At 36.6% G+C, this 19882-nt stretch overlaps 1 protein-coding gene across 12 annotated transcripts in view; it reads right to left on the bottom strand.

Annotated features, from left to right (window-relative positions):
* Positions 1-19882, bottom strand: part of BNC2 (basonuclin 2) — a 350521-nt gene that overhangs the window by 162683 nt on the left and 167956 nt on the right. Inside the window, exon 1 of one of the 12 annotated variants that reach the window (XM_032097393.1) lies at positions 12277-12482. The exons of the other annotated variants lie outside the window; for them this stretch is intronic. Within the exon in view, the coding sequence (XP_031953284.1) occupies positions 12277-12321 (45 nt within the window). The 5' untranslated portion in view covers positions 12322-12482. Of the gene's footprint in view, positions 1-12276; positions 12483-19882 lie in introns of those variants that run through there. 12 annotated transcript variants of the gene reach the window in all.

The following is a 19882-nucleotide window of genomic DNA, read 5'->3' as shown; positions in this document are numbered from 1 at the left end:
ATGTATTGCTGTAGGCTCCTTGCTATAAACTTTGTTTTGCTGGAAAAAGGCTGGGAAAACAGAAGACCTAGCACACAGAAAAACAAAGCAAAAATGGCATCCACACACAGATCATCAGTTGTGAGCATGCTACTAAAGTTTCACATACTAAAATGTGGATGAAGTTTCCTCCTTCCCCACCTCCCCCAACATCTGGAGATAGTTTGGTGGAGCAATTTCCAGAAACCAAACAGTATCTTTGCTTGACTAGCTCTTTTCATTCACAAATAAACAATTAATGAAATGGGTAACTAATTTCCAAAGTGTTCATATTCGTTAGACTGTTTCCTGAAATTAAGTAGCTGTTCCATGATGCAGTGCCCACACTAATGGTACTGCTATTATTTTTCCAAATAGAAAAGTTTTTTTAAGAATATCCATTCATGTTTAATTTATACTAGCAATCAAAGCTGAAGAAAAATTCTTTCCAACTTTTAAAAATGAATAGATTTGCATAATAAAAGAGCAACTAAAGAACTATTCCACCTGAATCACTAAAAGTCACTGCATGGAACACACTTCATGGGTCAAAATATAGGTTGTATTATTCTAAGATTGTGTCTCTGAATTACAGATGAAGATATCTGAAGTTTTGACAGGCTGCAATATGTTTTGAGTATCCAAAACAGGGTGGAAAAATAAACTCTACTGTGCAGAGGTCTGATTTAGAACAATTGTTCAGTATAATTAAATTCAATATTCAATTGAACAGGTCAAGTATCTGCTAGATATTAGCTACTTAAAAAATCCTGGTTTTTATTTCTGACCAAAAGCTTGTACTAAAAACTGCTCACTCTTTCCACACCACTTCTTTTTTATGTGCTGCTGTCACATGAAGAAAACTCTGTGAAAAAAATTTTTCAGCTCATCCTCTAGTCTCAAAAATTTTTCCTGTAGATTTTTTTATTATGCAGCTTTGCTTGAGCTGTGCATATATTACATAACGTAATTTCTACTCAGTAAAGGTAAATACCCATCTACAGAAATCCATCTCACATTCAGTGGTAAAAGGGTGTGACACAACATTGCCACCACCCGTATTTTGACATTTTTACTTTCCCATCATTTACCGTCCTAATAAAGAGTTGAGGATGGAGAAATGTGTCCCAGCTTTCACCAGGACATGAACAGGAGCTGCTGAGCAATGAGCGTAATTTCCCCGTGCCACTTGGCTGTAGTGGCAGTAGCTCTGGGGGATGCTGCCAGGAGAGAGAACTGGTAGGGGAAGTGCCTGAACCTCTATGCTCATTCTATACTGACCATCAGAGCTGTTTACAGGACACTTGACCAGCAGCATGAATCAATTGGGAATAACAACTAGTGAAAAATATTTATATATCAGAGTACTTTTATTTAACGTTTTACGAACTGAAGCCCTCATACTACAAACATTCACCTCCTGGTAAACATTGCAATGAGTAATTATGTCACTAATAATTTTCCATTACTTCACATACACAAAAGTTTATGACCCAGGCCACCTTTGCACAAGTCACACAAATACCTAGCTTAGAGGATTCTCTGTTTCTTTCTCAGATAAATCACTGGTTTAAACTCACATTCTTGTATAAATACATAATTCCATACCCCTTAAATAAATGCTGCTTTTAAAAATACATGGATAATGTGAGCAGCATAACATGCCTAAGCTGAAAGGGCATCTCTCTCTGTCAAGCTCTCACACAACTGAGAGAGTTGAGGTATGCACACTCAGGCAGGAGTGATCAGCATCCATCAACAGTCTCTTTTGGCCAAATGAATGAACAATGCTGATGGATGGGAGAATGCAACTCTAGACATGAAAGGAAACAGAAAAATACTTCAGGCTACTCTCTTTCTGAATAAAAACGTTCACACAGAATTATCATGGTTTAAGTAAACCACTTAGTAAAATGGATTCAGGTGATCTTATGCATTTGTCACTGCACTGACAAGCTCCAGGTCTAAATATTACCTCTGATCAGCAAACAGAGAAACCTGAAAGTTTTCAATTTTTTTTTATTTTACTGTAGGCTTCAGAACGAATAATGCCTGAGACTGTGCACCATTATATTGGGCGTGTCACTTACCTTCCTTCCCTCAATTTTCCCATCTAGATATGAGTGACTTCATTTCTAGAGTGCTTCTGACCTCATAGACATAAAGCACAGTGTTCAAGCTGTGGATTCTATTTGCTCTCAGTAATCAAAACTATTCTATGCAGTAGGCAAAACATACTACTATCTGTTGCGGTATAACCAGAGAATACAGGTCTGCAAGGTCAAGTAGAAATAAGATTATTCTCCATTCTTTCCTTAAGGTCAGCCTTAACATGTGGCCCCTTCAGGCATGGTCAGGACAAAAAAAACCCCAACATAAAATAGAAATTCAAAGACCACAAATCAAATTTAACGTGACTAAATCTTCACAGTCATACACAAACTTCATTTGTGCACATGATATGAACGATTTCAAACTAAGAAATTTAGGTGGACATAAAAAGAAATTAAAATGACATTTTCAAATCCACAATTTAACATAAAAATTGAATTTTTAATTTGGTAATATAAAAGCAATTTTTCAAACATAGAAATAACTTCATAGTAACAAGCCTATTGAGATTTACAGCATTCTGATAATATATTCACATTTTCAATATGAAACACAGTATCTCTCTCACAATGTGCCTCTTAACTCAAAATATTCTAGACAGGTAGAAATGAGCCTGTGTATATACTATTCTGATAGCTAACAAAAAGGAAATTTTCTCTGCTACATGGATGATCATTGAAATATTTTACAAAACAGAAAACCATGTAAAAGAGAATATATGTCCATTTTTAATGTAAGACTAAGTAGGAGAAAAAATTACTCTTCTGATTAACTTCTGTCACTATTTGTATTGAGTCTAAACTGAATAGCCTAATTATGAAGGTTGTGAATATCTGATTTAACTTTCAGGGAACAATTTGCAGAATACTGTAAAGAGTGGCAGATGGGACAAAAAAAATTTCAAAAACATTAATCTGTAAGGAGGTAAGCTTGAGCAAAAGAATGGAATCCTGGGCTGCATCCAAAGCAGCATAGCCAGCAGGTTGAAGAAGGTGATTCTCCTCCTCTTCTCCTCTCTGGTGAGATCCCACCTGGAGTGCTCCATCCAACTCTGTGGTCCCAAACAAAATAAGGACATGGAACTGTTGGAGCAAGTCCAGAGGGGAGCCACAACAATGATAAGGGTACTGCAGCACCTCCCCTATGAAGTCAGGCTGAGAAAGTTCAGCCTGAAGACCAGAAGGTTGTGTGGAGACCTCACAGCAACCTTCCAGTATCCAATGGGGACCTACAGAGAAGATGGAGAGAGACTCCTCACCAGGAATTTTAGTGATAGGAAAAGGGGGAATGGGTGCAAATCAAAAGAGGGGAAATCTAGGCTAGATGTTATGAAAAAATTCTTTATTATGAGGGTGGTGAACTGGAACATGATACTGGCACAGTTTGCCCAGGGACTTTGGAGATGCCCCAACCCTGGCAATGTTCAAAGCCAGGTTGGGTAAGGCCTTGAACAAGCTGGTCTAGTGGAAAGTGTCCCTGCCCATGGTAGGGAGATTGAGTCTTGAGGATTTTTAAGGTCCCTTCCAACCCTTAAAATTCTATGACTCTATGATAAAAGCTTAGGTAGTGACTTTAGGCTAACAAAAATTTTAAAAGAAAAAAGTATGCTAAATTCCCTCATTAGTCACAAATTTTAAAAAGTCTCAGGGACAAGTAGCTTCATGCAAACATCAGTAATACATTCACAAGAAGAAAACGTTGTAAGTAGAGAAATCTTTCAGATGATGAACTATGCTTAGTTGCTTAGTAAGAAGTAGTAAACATTGAACAGTAAACAGTGAAGTCCAATTCAGAAATAGTACACGTTAAGGATACAGCAGCAGTATTTTGTTTCAGTATAAACTCAAATCCTTTTGTCCAGCACCTAAAACTAATAATATCCTCAGAATTCCTGTGTAGAAATAGCAGAATTCTTTACTTTATGACATCATTATTTTAGTTTGAAGGACTTTTCTTCCAAATGTTTACACCACTGTGCCAGTTACTTCGGCTGAGCTGACACAATGAATTTAAAATGGTCTAATACTTTTGACTTACCAAGAGATTAGCACATGATTAACTAAAGTGAAGGAATTATTATTACTGCTGTTAAAAGATATTACACTTTTGGTAACTCATTCTATGGATGATACATACACTTTCCACACTGAGAAAGCAGAATGAATACAAAGTTTTCTTAGTTTTAGTTACCCACAAATTATCTTGCAGTTAAATAACAGAATCCTCTCTAATTAACTTTTTTTAACCTTAAGTCTTGGCCCTCGTTTCCCTAAGGTTCATACAAGCTGATTAAAAGATGTAATATGGGCTACAGAAACAGTCAAACAATTGCAGCATTCAGTCTCTTCCTTAACAAACAATCTCAACTCCTGCGTGCACACATGCACACACAAACCCACACAGAGGCGTTATGGTGAGCAATGAGGTTCATGTTGAAGCAGAGTGCAGCATTAATACACTTAGTTAGACAGAGCTATATTCATTGAAGCTTGACACCAGCTCTGTGAAGAAGGGTTGTATTTGCAGGAGCATAGGGAGGGAAGAAGACAGAGAAAACACCAGGAGGGAGAAGGATTCAGGGCACAGCTGAAGTGATCCAGCAGTTTTTTGATATGGTTTAGACTTCACTTTGGGAATGCAACAAAACGACAGCTACAAACTTAACCCCTTGACACTGGCAAGACTGTCAGCCTCAACGCTAAGTATCCATGCACTGAAATTCTGACTCCAACAGGTTAATGGGTAGGAAGCTTCTTCCTTTCCTGCCAAAGGTGACATGTTCTTGTGGCTGTATTTCTGTTTCATGCATAGATGCTCTTCTATAGATATTAATCTGTGACTTCACTTCTTCATTCTCTTTTAAATTTCAAGATTAATTTTATTATGCTAACATCTGTGCAGGTTAAAAAACAAATACACAGTGTAGAAAGAATACAAGAAAACATGAAGTGAATGAAAGCATAGATTTTTCACAAACTTGTGAAAAATGTACCGCGTTTCCAATCAATTACATAAAGGTCATAATTAATGATCAACAGCAAGTTTTAAGAAATCATAAGTAAGCAATAAAGTAAGCTTTGTTATGAATACGATAACAGAAGAACATGAAAGAGAATGGCATTCCTTAGTTTTAAATTTCTTCTTATTAAATGTTTTGTGTAAATCAACATGAAAGGGAAAAGGAAGACAGTGATGTATTTAATTTTTAAGACACTTTTAAATTTCAATTTTGGGTCACAGATAAACAATGCTTGTTAGGGTGGGCAGAGGGGTAAAAAGATATTACACATTTTTTCTGCATATAAAAGGCTGCCTTTGTTCCTGCAAGATTATTTAAGTGCAAATACCGGTAACAAAAACTGAAATTACAAGGTGAGATAAAAATTACAACATGGGGAAATTCTGCTTTGCCTCCACAGCATTATCTGGTTCCCCCTGTTGTCATAAAGCCAGGGAAAAAAAAGCACTTCCAGAAAGCTCACCAAAGATCAAACTGTGTCTGGTGACAGCGGTGTCCAAGCTATAAGTAATGTTCAAAGGATTCAACAATGCCTGTGACTGATCATTCTCTTTCCCTTGCCATCACCTGCTGATTTTGTCCAGGTGTTTTATGGCTATCTCGAGGCTCTGGAGAACAGACAGAAAGAAGACTTTGCCAATTTCTTTTGTCTGGGATTGTGAATTCCTTACACAGATGGTGGACAGTCACAGGCTGGCCAACTCCATGCACAATTGCCTTTACCCTCAGAAAAAAAGCAAGGGAACAATATTATCTACTCCCAAAGTATTGTCTGTAAAATGTCTGTGATTAGGGAATAGGAAAAGATCCCTTTTCTTAAGGAAAAAAAGGTTCCCCCTGCCTCAATCACTCTTTCATTAAAACAATATCAGGAGGGAGGGAAAAAAATGATTAAATAAATAAATAAATAAACTAAGACTTTGGCTTATATTAGTAAACTAAGCATTCCAAAGCAATTGAAGAGGTTTGTCTAATAAGATAATCTTGTGTTAACATGGTTTTGTAGTATGTTTACAGTCTTTCAAGTATTCCAAACAAATCCTGCTAAATCTTACTCACTAAGCAAACTGAGACATTTCTGGCAACAATTTTTAAAGATGGGCACCAGACATGAGCCTCTTCATCCTTTTCCTCTTACTCTGTTTGCTTACAAAAACGCCCATTACCTATGCAAATTACTGTTAAATGTGTAGTTACTTAATTGTGTAAGTATCTGTTTCAATATGTACTTTTCTGCAATGATGCAAGTGCAATTTTAAAACTAGTTATTTGAACTGCTACTCTCCCACTTCTGACCTCTGAGAGTCTGACTACATACTAGGGAATGGAGTGTATGCAACAAAATATTTGTGCAACACTTAGGCACCTGAAAAAGTAAATTTTACAGAAAAATTTGTGACTACTTCCAGTTCTCAGTAGTGGAAGAGCTTAGTAAAATACGGGGGTTTTGTATGCATTTGTGACAAAGAAGTCAGGTACAAATCTTATGTGACAAACATATCATGGACAGCCTCTGTCTTCTTGTATGCTTAGAAAAAATATTATGTACGCAATATATACTTACTTAGGATGCTTCAAAATACGTACCAGAAAATAAGTAGATATCTAAGACTCAAATTATGGCCAGACTTCAGGAACCTCAGAGCTATACGCCATTTCACCTTTGCTTATAGGTGATGTGAATGAACTCTGAGCTCAGCAGTAGGATGTAAGGAAACGCACTCCTCTTAAACCTGCAAGACACAGACTGGTCTCACACTCCCCATCACCCCATCTTCCTGCCTAGGCATCAAAGTTAACATATACGTAGGCAGAACAGAGTAATGGACCTGACTTCTGCTTTGCAGATCCAAGAGCACAGTTATATCCTGCTCTAAATTATTTATTTTAACACTAAAGTGATTTTGGGTTTTTTTGTTTGTTTGTTTTTGGTGTGTGTGGGAAGTATACCAAGCAATTATAAAATCTAGCATATAAACTCTGGAGAGGAATGGACAATTACAGCACCCTGCCTTTCTGCTGCCAAACTGGGATATTTTCCTATTATTTTCTAGCCTTATACAGAACATTTTCAATAATAATCTGCTGATATCTTAAATGCTCAGAATAACATTAACATTAAAAAAAGTCTGACTGTAAAGGTCAAATGTAATGGTTGTAGAAGAGTTGAGCAGGTAACCTCAGAACTACAAGTTCCCTTTTTTCTACCACCACAGGTAGCAGCAGTACAGCTTCTATACACTGTTCGGTCTACCAGCATGTCATAACCCTGACCTAAGAAGGTCAATTTCATGGCTGAAAAAGTAGCTTAGCCTCCATGGCTCATTTCATCCTTCAGCCTCCTGTTGTGATTACTGACAACTTAGCCAATGTATTTATTTATTTTTATTTCTTTTCTGTACCCAAATACAGAGATACAGGCGCATAATATAATGGTCATATCCATAAAAAGGCTGCAGTGGGTGGCCCTACACAAATATCATCCAGAAGTCTTTGTGCTTATTTCTTGCACAAAAACACAGAAAAATTCTCTGTGACTTCCCATGATTGTAAAAGTGTCCAAACGGAAATATTCCCATGCCCTATACAAAAAAACCTGTTAATTTTAACTTTACCCCCTTGCCTCTTCCCCTTGAGATATTAATTTTAACTTTACCCTCTCATCTTTCCGGAGAGATAAGAATGATCAGAAGGGTAGCCAGCCCAGAGTCTGGCAGGCAAACGAAATTAAGTGAGTTCCATGGATGAGGCTGTCTTACTGTAAACAGAAATCCTATCAACTCCAGCACCTCTGCCAAGCATTTAATCCATAAAACCCTACACAACACAGCTGTGTTCAGGGGCGGGGAGGTTGGGGGAGGGGAGGGAAGGGAAGCGAAGGGGAGAACTGTTTGTTTTAGGGCATTTTTTTGTTTTCTTTTTGGTTTTCTGAGGTAAGTATCTGCCTACTTCACACTGTCTTGAAACATTAAAAGGGCACATCAATGATGGTGATGATGGTAGTGTCACACCCAAGTAAGTAATTTAAAAGGAGTGACTGTGGATGAATTGTTCATAGGTGAGTGAAAACTGGATCCAAGCATGGGTGACAGAACTCATGGAAACTTGGCAGGATGATTGCTCAACACAAGGAATTCAACCCAGGAGAGAAAGACTAGAGAATGGAGGAAGAGAAAAAACCTGCCTACTGGGAATTTGTCTAAGAATGCCATGATGCCCTCAGATGTTAACAGCAGTCTGATGATGGCCTGGACTGAATTCAAACTGGTGACCTAAAGCAGCAAGAATCTGTATCTAACTAATAATCCCCTGATCCAGAATACTTCAGAGCTTTTAATCACAAAAGAAACATTACAGTCCCAAAAGAGACTTCATTGGAAGGTAGCATGCTAGATACTAAAAAAACATTTAAAAGCTTATGAAAAATCATGCAGCTTCTTCCACCAAATAAAAACACTCCTCTTTTAACTTTATCAAGGCCAAAAATTAGGGGGAGAAAACCAAACATAATTACCTTCCTAATAATTTAATATTTTTTCCCCACTCTTGTGGGATAATGATTAATGGATGAAATTTCTTCAGTTCCACTTAATGATTCAGTTTTTATTTACATTAGTTGTCTTTCAGGATTAAAATTTTAAAAGACACTTACACAGAAAGAAAAGGGAGAGAGGAGAAGAGAAGGAGAAGGAGAAGGGAAAGGGAGAAAGGAAGAATGAGTAGTGTCAGTACAGGCTGTGGAATGCAATTATATGCATTAAAAATATAAGTGTTCATTGTCAACTCTCAGTTTAATGGAGAGTCCACAACACAGCCTCAGCAGCTTACTAACTTAGAGTAAAAGTGTAACATGGAAAGCAAAATTTGCTACTTCTCTGAAATGACAGAAGTTGCAGTATTATGGATAACAATGAAGTACCACAGTGTGCACTTTTACCTGAGAAACTATTAAGCTCCTAACTGATTAGTAAATTATGAAAGAAAGCATGGTATGCATTTTCTGTAGATACTATTTACAAAATATGACTACATAATCTTACTGAGTAGTATGCTATAAGCGTCTCAAAAACCTTAAGAATTATACACCCAAGGTTAAATGCTTTCAAGAGCAGATTTTTTTAAAAAAAAACATTTCTAACTTCACCATCTTTGCCACACTATTCTTCTTCTTTAGTGAGATTATCTATGGATCATAACTATAATTGTCTATCAACAGGAGGGTGATTATTGCAAGGTGAGTTTTTAAAAACTATTTTTGTATGAGTAACAAACATTATTTTTCAATGCCAGAAAGACTAGGCCTTGGTATGGACTGTATGCCAACATTTTTGGATTTAATTTAATTTTATTTGAGCTCCATCAGTAAAGAGGAAGAAAGCCTTGAAATGGTAGCATTCATTTTATTTCCCCTCTATTCATTGACTTAAAATAAAAAAAATATAAAAGGATATGCTAAAAGATTTACCCAAAAAATAGTTCCTTAAAGGCAGATATTTCTTCATGTCATCTTTCAGGCTCGAACAAAATTTTATATACAACTTTTAACACTGAAAAAAATTGGGATTTATAGTTCAAGTGTTACTGATACAACCTGAAGCACAGTGTGCTACAGACACCTAAACTACAGCTTTTCAAATGGTGCTGCTGAAATGAAACATCTCATTCTTTCTTTTTTACTGAAAGGATGCTGCAATCATTAAAGTAGTCTTGCCCTCTGTATGCTTGGGAGTGGTCTGTCCATAAGTTATTAATAAACCATGGTAAGGTGCAGCAGCAGACCAACTATTCATATTAATGAATGTCTCATGAATATTCAGCTACATGTTGGCTCTTACCTCAGAGGAACAAGGGAACTAAAATCTGGGCCCCTATTCCTGCAGCTAAACCTCCTCATGCTGTAATTTATTGTGAATAATAGCGACTAAATTTGTAACACTCTTGTTCCTCTAAGGGTGTGAGTGGAGGATTGCTATGAGCTGTATTAAAAAACAAAACAAAACAAAACCCCCTCAACAATGAAAACACATAGTACTTTTAAGTCTATTTTAACTAGAACTACACTCTTGTATTTTAACATCCGCGCAGATTTTTTGCTGAAATAACAGTTGCTACTGATGGCTACCCGTGCTCTGAAATGCAGACTATCTATTTGGTAGTTACCTTCCCCTTCTAGTCAAACATGATACAGCATGGATGGGCAACTGCATGTGTTATAAACACACATGAATGTATCAAAACACTCTGACTACTGTTTTCCCTCCTACTCAATACCTTTTGCAGACTCCCCTCGACTTTTATTTCTCATTTTTCTGTATTCTAAATTGAAATCTCTTGACCATTACCTGTTCCAGCAACACCACACACAGGACATCACTGATGTAGAAGACTTCTAAGTGGGATTAATCAAGCGATTGTTTGCCTGACTTATTTGTCATTTCATTCTTTCTCAAATTTTTTTTTTTTTATTTAAAGAACTGCTCTTCCATGGCCAAGATGTGAATGCCCACTAGATACCGTTTCAGGGCCAGAACACACTTCTTAAGCCAATTCTATCACTTCCTTTTCAAACTGAGCAGAACTGCTTCAATTCTGTACATCCTCTAAAAGTTAGAAGGGAGCACCTTGACATGTAATAACAGGCACCTGGGAAGCCAACAGAAGCAGCTGGAGCACATATTTTAATAAGCAGCTCTTAAAAATTCAATAAAGTGAGTTGTAATTGGGTACAGAGACAAATTGTCTGAGCAAATTAAGAAAAATACTTTTCAGTGTGTTATATGCAAAATTATTTGTAAGACTACACTAGACATGCACTTGAACAAGCAGATTCTTACATATCCAGTCAAATTATCTCAGAATATATACAGCATTTACTGTGCTTTTCTTTTGGATAAAATTAGTGTCAGCTTTCTGTCCTTAAATCTGAGCCAATGGGGAAACAAAATACGGTTAGCCCTGAAATAGCTGCGGTAATTCAATCCCTGCACTCTCCTTATTTTCTTGATGACAAAGAAAAACTCCCAACTGGCAAGGCCACCTGCACTGATTACTCCTCCATCCACACCCACGGACTAGGAAAATGAGCCAATGATCATTAACCTTAATTTCTTCTTACATAAACCTCAGTTGCTTTTTTTTTCCTTTAGGTTTGCTTCTCTCAAAATTCCCTTGAGACTAAAAAGGGGGGGTGGGAGGGAAGAGAAAAAAAAAGGGAGGGAAAAGTCATAACTGGGGAAAAAAATCAAGAGAATTGAAAAGAACTCAGTGATTTTTTTCTTCTGTTTCACAGCTGGCTTATTGTAACTCCGCAGCACTCAGATAAAGGGATTTTGAGGCACTATCATCTCTTTTGATAGCAACTTCACTCCCTCCCCAGTCTCTCTCTCTCCATGCAATAAGGTAAATGCTAATGTGTGGGTTTTCTGGGGTTTTTTCAGATTTTTAGTTTTTTCCCTGGAGATATTCCTGGGTAAAGACAGTTGGCAAAAACAAAGATGGGTCTGGACGGCAGGAATGCAGGTGTGGCCCAATGTCAGGACGAAAGGGCCAAGCACAACTGGGTGGGATATTTCCAGTGTAACAACTTCAAAATACAGTAGAGAATGCATCACCCCTCCTGGTCATCCACATTTTGTTACTGCCAAGTGGAATAAATTTTCGTTCAAGCTGTGTGGGACTAGCTCCCACTGGTATTACATCACTTTCTAATGGATAAGACAGTCAGTTGGACCATCTGAAGAATGCTTTTTAATATACATATTAAAAAAATACATATTAATAGATAATAAAATAATCATGCTGTAGAAATAATAGTTTGTATAGCACAAATGTGTGTACTGAAAACAGACACCCTGTTATCTTGTAAAGTATCTGGGCAAAGCTAACTAGATCATAATCAACACTTTCAAAGGAATTACACATCTGTGAAATTAATACCTTATCAATTCAGTGACGTATGCTTGGCCGTATCCCCTGTTGAAGTTATATTTTTCCTGCAAATAATTTTAAAATCTTTATACAGCTAAATAAAAGCAAAACATAAAAGGTTTTAGTTTTTTCATTAGGATTACTTAACTATAAAGCAAATAAATGTCCAAAGAACATAACAAAAAGTGTGATTGTATTACCTTCAAATACATTACAACAAGCTGTTTGTCGCCTACCAAATACATATAGCAGGGCTTCTTTGGAGATCAGGAGGCAGACAGTAACTTTGATCACGCAGACATTCCTCATTATTTCAGACCTCAAATCAAGTAGCAACAGTCAGGGGAAGAAAGGGGTGAGAGACATGGGGCTGCTGGGGAGGAGAAGGGAAGCACACTGCAATTTTGTCCTAGGTTCAGCATCCTAATTTAAGCAAAAACAGGCTGTTGGCGTCTGTGCTTCCCTGCAGCCCCCTCCCCTTCCCCATGCTTTCCAGCCTCCTGGTTCACTAAAAATGACAAGCACATTTCTAGGCTCTGCTTTTTTATCAAGCTGACAAAGGTCAACAATACTAGCCAGAAGAGTGTTGAAGTATTCAGTGCCACAGGTCATCCTAATAGATACTGGAGGGACTCATTGCAACACCACTGTAAGCCAAGACAGCACGATTTTTAAGAGGCAGCACTTTGCACGTTCACAGTCTAGTTAATTTAATACAACACTGGCCTCTTGTTTGCAAAATAGCATTGGCACATTTCAGAGGTGGTATCTTTCTGTGGGTGACAGTAAGGTGACTGAATTCAGGCATGTTAACAGATGCACCTTTTTATGCTCTGTTAAACCATGTCACAGACTACAGCCCCTAAGCGCATTTCTTTATTTATGCTGCAGCCAGCTGAGCTAATTATCAGAGACAGACCTGATTCTAGTTCTATGAAGTCCAGTGGTTGTGTGTGTGTATAAGGAGGCTGGGAGGGAAAATAGAATGGGGGGGGGGGGGTGGGAAAGTGTGAAAGCAGTTTCTAAAACACATGGAATTGAAGTCTTCATGTAATTGGTGCTATGAAGGTGGGGGGTAGATGTATTAACAGCTTGATGATATAATAATATTTGGGTTCAAACGAACTGTGTTTCCTACAACCATCTTTTTTTTCTCCTTTCATCAGTTATGTTTAGCTTCAAACAGCTACAAAATAAACAATACAAAACCCCTCTCCAGTACTCAGAGTGGAAGATGCTACCTCAAAAAAAAAAAAAGGTAAACAAAAGTGCTTATTACATCTCACCTACAATTCTGGTCTGTTTTATCATTTTTTATCATTTGTGGGCACAGTAACACCCACTTACAGCTCTCCTTTCACTAAATATTTCAATACACCAATCATTTGCCATAAGTCTTTATGCCACAGTTGTATTTTACCAGTAGAAGCAGCTACCTCCTTTCAAAAAATACGAAATTCTTAGCCAATTTGGCTGGGTTTTCTACTAAATGAATGTTTTTGCTTGCATGACTTCATCCTGTACTTCAATTTTCATTTAAAAAGTTCGTGGTACTCCACAGAAAAGATGGGAAAAAGAACTTGATGGTGACAATTCTTTTTTCTCTTTCCTACGTATGACTAAGTGACCTTAACTAAAAAATTAAATCATTTGTCATATGAGCAACAGTTTTTTGTTGTTTGGGTTTTTTGGTTGGGTATTTTGTTGTTGTTGTTGTTGTTTTATTACAGCATACAATTTAGCTAATAACTGGTTGGGGCCAATCTTTAACAAGTCACATATTTCCATTGTCCCTTCACCCCCTGCTTATGCTTTTACCACATCCTAACAAAAACATGACCAGAACTGGTGAAAAACATACGGTTCCAACTAATGAATCACATACTTTCCCGCAAGTGCAGTAAGTACTACCAGCTGTGACAGTCTTGCTTTGGCAGTGGAACCAGTGCAGAACAAGGCCGACACATCTGAAACCAGCTGTACTGAAAAACCACAAGCAATTTAAGTCCGTCTGCCTTCTCAGGGGCTTCTTTGTCTCTGTCTATGTCTCTGCTCTGTCCCTAAAACTTGCCAGCCATGTTGTTTTGACAGAGTTCAGAGTTTCAGAAGTTTCAAGGGGGGGAAAAATCCGCTGATTCAGGAAACTGTGTTTCAAGAAAATGATAAGGAGGTCTTTGTCAAACTAGCCCAACTCAGGAAATTTAAAGAGACAGAGTATGCATCTACCCATTTGCTCTGCTTGTACTACAGCTTACAGCACAGAAAAAGACAAGTGTATACTTAAAACACATGATGTCCATAAATTTGTATTTGTACTTAAAAGCACAGAATTCTCTGCACAAATGTAGAGGGATATGGGGAAGAATGCTGCTTGAGATCTTGAGATTTTATCAGATTAAATCTGGGAAGGTCACAAAACTCACAAATTACTTAATTAATCTCTGATTGCATACATCACCCCAACAGGAAAACCAGTAACAGCTATACCCCAGCACACTGACTTATGTGCTGTAAATGCCACATACTTTACTGAATACTTTCCAACGGTGTTCAGAGATTTTTACAAGTTTTGAGGGGGATAATTGTTTGATTCTTATATATCAAAGCCCAAGTAAGAAAATTAACATAAACCTACTGTACCTGACTGAGAGAGGTTGTAGAAAAACATTAATCAATGTTAAAAAAAAAAATTAAGAAATCACAATTGGCTTAGAGTAGCTTTCCTTTACATAAGTAGAAATGTTGTGACATTCAAGTCTGGTGTTCCCAGCCTGTTCAGGATTAAAAGCAAGTACTGAACATGACATTGAGAAGCCTGCTTCTCCCCTATCACTTTCAACAAAAACCCAATTCATGTTTCCATCCCTGCAGAAATGCGATATATAAATCCTAATAATCTTTAAAATTTCAAGCACCTTGTCGAGGACTGGTATTTCTTTATCTTGCAGCTCGCATAGGTATGCATTTTAGAAAGTATTCATAGAGCAAAGGATGAAACTTTTTACAGGAATAGATTTTACATTAAAAACAAATTTTTCAGAATTTAAAAGAAAAATTTAGATTAAGTAATTGTCTCGTGATGGATTTCTGAAAATACTGCAATTAGTACATTACACATCTGTTGCAGGATTTTCCAGCAGCCAGAGACATCCCCCCTTTAATACATATTGGGCAGCACATAAGAAAGGCCAAAACCCACAGGAGTCTGTTTACCTGTAGTGACTGGTTTTTGTACAGAGCCTACATGTGCACACAAGCGCTGTGAACATGTTTAGCAGCTTTCAGGCTTTTGTTTCACACTGGGGATGGTCGCATTTCCCCCAGGCAGTAAAGCCATTAAGTGAGCTATTCAGAGACTCCCTATCAAGAGCAAACAACACTTCAGTGCAGCATGACATTATATATTTTGTATACACATACTTTGTAGGAAAACTATTTTAAGTATAGTTTAACACACAAATACACGGACTGTGATCTCTCCCTACGCAATGCACCTGTGATGTCATGCTGGCACACTAAGAGTAATGCATGCACTGCAAGGTGAATTATACAGACCCACTTCAGTAATCAGGAAGGTAAACAGCTAAAAAGAATTTCAGCTCACAGCACTTAGAAGTGATGAAAAACTACTCAAGTCAGCCGCAACATACCAAACAGCTTCATGATTTTAAGAACCATTCAGACTGTTCATTCCTAGATGAGCCACGTATTCAACAAGGAAACATGACCTTACTCCATTTTCAGAGGGTAAACAAATCCCCTTCATGGTATTTGTATTTATCCCTTTCTGATATATGTATATCAGCTTGTGAATCTATTTGTAGTCAAGTTTCCTATACCAAATATAATCCTGATGCTGTTCTTTACTTTATGACTGAAGCTCTCACCAGCAGTGGAATGGAGAAGAGTGATCAAAGGATGCTGAAACTCACCTCCATCCTCTCCTTCTTGATAAGATAGACTGAAGACAGCTCAGCCTTATGCCCTTCAAAGAGCTGCACTGGATGGTCTGGGGTACTAAGGGGTGGTTTTGGGTGGGATAGGTATAGCAGGTTATGAAAAGAACAGACAAATTCTTTAAGGTATCTTGTGTATTAGCCTAACATCAGCCCTGCAGCAGCAGCAATCAATTCTGCATCCTTTTAGTAAACATAAGCTAAAAGGAAATTACAAACTTCAGCTCTTTACACAGTTAAAAATCACCGTTTTTTAACTCTAGGGCAGAAGGTGGTTTTGTTTTAATGATTTACTGGTTTACCTCAAATTAAAAACTAATAAAATTTATTTCCTCTTAAAATGGAAAAGGTCTTCAGCAGGTCTTTGGAGAGTCCAAAGAAGAATAGTCATAACAATAATAAGCTGCTATCACTGAATTAGCTCTACTATTTACATTACATTCTAATGCAAGCATTATTTTTCTGTGAGCACAAAAATGACATTCATCCATTTTTTAAAATTCAACAGAAAACAAAATCAGTCAAGCAGCAATGAAAGAGCTGGGAGAGGACAATTAGAGATATCCGGCATCAGCATAGGAGGAATGCCTTTTGCATGGTGTCTTATAATTTTATGTACAATTATGCAGCTGATTCTAAATCCCTACTACAGTTTACTACAATTAGAACTGACTAAGCATATGATTCACCTTTTCAGTTAATATTTTGACTTCCATTTTTTATGAAATTTATATTTTATGGAAATTAAAATCAATATAATTTTTTTCAAAAAATTACAGTACAACGTGCAGTACCCTATATGTCAGCTCACCTCACTATAATTTCCTGAAAAGAGCAAAATGTATTCATGCACACTTCCCTGAACAAAAAACTGAATCTCAGTTTGTCCTATTTCAATTCATGGTTGCTTATCAATTCAATTTTTTACATTCAGATGCTTAAAAAAAAAATTACAGGGGAGGAACTTCTGAGAAGAACTAAACTGAAGAATCAATATTTTTTCTTGAGAAAAAAGTTTTGAATCATTAATCCAATCAACTATGAATCAAACACAATATCATGTGACTTAGCCATTTGCAAAATTAATCCTGTGATTTCCAGAGATGGTTGGACTGCTTGAAGTGAAATTCATATTAAAATCACCAACCAATCTACCTTTAGGTTTACCTTGAGTTTCTTTGGAAATAATTATCCTTCTATCCCAGAGGAGTGAGCATCCAAGGCAGTAGAGGATGCTTTGAGGCTATCTCTTCTTCAATATGACCCACACATACAGTGCTCTGGACATGTTAGTTGGGCAATAGGCAGCTCAAAAAGAGGCATGTAAACAGCAGCCATAGAATGCTGTGAATCTACAATTTGGATTTTTGGGGTTTTTTTAATGTTTATATGTATATACTTTGATTGTTCCTTCACAGTTATATGAAAAAAACCCCAAAGATTTTTCTTCCTAACTATATATGTGCAACTCTACAGGTTTTAAGGAAGAAATGTGTGCTTTTGCCCAAGAACACAACTAGGTAACATATATACGCCATTAGTTTTGGGAGGTGGGTGTTTTTGATTTGGGTTGGGTTGGGTTTTTGGGTTTTTTTCAGTTGGTTTGTTTGGGTATTTTAGAATCATAGACTAATTTAGATTGGAAGGAAACTCTGGAGGTTATGTGGTCCAAGTCTGTCCTAAAAGCTGGGATCTTTTTCAGCAGCTTGCTCAGCATCTTTTCTGGTTGAATTTTCCTAGAAATAATTTTGTAATGGTTTTACTTTTTTCTTAATTTTAAAATTACACCAATAGCAGAATGTTTTACCTAAATTTTTAAGAATTACAATCTACAGTAAGAAAAATAAACATGGGTTTTGAAAAATTTGTCCATGAAGAGATGGCATAGGCAGAATCAGAGACCGGGAGCTTGCAGTTCAATCCACTGTTACCTAACCTGTGCTGCCTTTTAAACAGACTTCATCTTCAACTCAGTCTTACCTGCTCAGCAAAATAACCTTATGCACCTTTCCAAGTAAGGAATGAATGTACAAAACATTGTGTGGGCTAATACTAAAGTTTTTATCACCTCAGAAGGGAATCTTTATTACCATACTGCGACGAGTTCCTGCACAGTTTTTAATCTAAGTTAGAATTTTCCCATATTTTGTCCAAAACTCTCTCCTAAATCAAAAGTATATATAAACATCTTCTGTACTTTCCTAGTTTCTTGACATTTAGAATGCTTAAAAAAGCATACCTTGCCCTTAGAAAAGCCCTTCCAGTTTTTCTTTAGGATCACCTCATTATAATTCTGCCAAAATATCTTTTACCATGTCTTTACTTCTAACCAAAATTCTTATTCCACCTTTTCAAAAGGAAGAGTAAAGTATTTGAGTACCTGTGCAGAGAAGGTTTAACAGATAATTTATATTTTAGATGAGTACCATTGGTGTTTTATTACAAATTAGTTTCTTTCACTTCCTGTTTAAGCTCCAAAATCATCTTATTCAAAGCAGGCATTGCTGCAGATGTGAGTTGTGCTAGTATGTAATGGGGACAGCAAAGGAAATATTTTCCTGAAATATCTAACCAGCCCTAGTAATACCCACAATTTACTTACACACAGTCTACATAAACAGTTATGCTGGATTTAGCTCGTGTTTAGAACCACTTGATAAAAACTATTACCAATGTGGTTTACATAAATTACATGTAGTCTGCTCCATATGGAAACCATATTTTAGCAGCAACCAGTGTTTAATAATGAACACTCTACCCTGCTCTCACACAGGCTGGCTCTTTCTCGCCTCTCTCTGGCTGTGCAGTTCCTGTGATTTAATAAGATATTTAGCTCATGAAACAGGCAATATTCACACTGCAGTTAAAAAGGGATTAATTTTATCCCATGCCATACTGGTAACAAGATGACTGGCCTCTTTGGAACTTAGTGCACTAAATTATCCTCATCTATAAGCTTTTTCAAGCATAGTCTGATAACAACAATTCACTGCATGAACATCATTATTTATCTAAGTTATTAATGACTTTTAATTGTTTACTTTATGATAAGTCTCTTTGCTTTAGCTCCTGTCATATAAAATTAATTAACCAACTGGTCACAAAGAAATACAATCACAAAGTGGTCTAATATTTTATCATAACTTTGTGTACCTCTGTAACATTTCAATATTATTGTTTAAAAATTATGGCATCTTCTACATTTCATTAGACGTGATATAAGGTATACATTAAGCAGAAAACATGGGGGACTATATACTAATGATAGGCATAAATTCCTTCCTACAGATTTCAAACTTACTTAGATTTCCCTACTAAGTTAAGGCAAAAGAGACTATTTTTCAATCAGGTCTGTAAAATTTTAGGCTGAAATTCTGTTCCTTTTGAAGTTCATGGCAATTTTGTTCTTTTGCTGTGCCCAGATTTAACTCTCAAGTTTATAAAGTGTTTAATATATCAGTTAGCAGGAAGAAAAGGCAAGTTCTAACAAAAGCACTTCCAGAAAAATAAAAACTATTACAGCAAGACCAGGCCTGCCCCATTCTTCTGTTCTTTATTTAAATCTCTAAGATATAAGGAAAAAGCTTAAAGATTTTACCTTAATAAGCTAGTCAGAGAACTGTAATGAAAACCATGAACTAAGAAAAACAAATCTAAAAAGGAAATTTAAAAAAAAAATGCTATTAAAAGGTAATGCTTACCAACTTAGATGAGATCTTAGAAAATCAGAATGAATTTTATAGAAAATTACAATATTGCTGAAGTTTTAAACTTAGTCTTTCCATGTATAAATACCTGCATCATAATTCCTACCTATGACATAATTTCATACAACTCAGAAAGCCTATAT

The sequence above is a fragment of the Corvus moneduloides genome, chromosome Z (assembly GCF_009650955.1).
Source record: "Corvus moneduloides isolate bCorMon1 chromosome Z, bCorMon1.pri, whole genome shotgun sequence".
NCBI lineage: Eukaryota > Metazoa > Chordata > Aves > Passeriformes > Corvidae > Corvus > Corvus moneduloides.
This window is presented reverse-complemented; position numbering and strand designations above follow the sequence as displayed.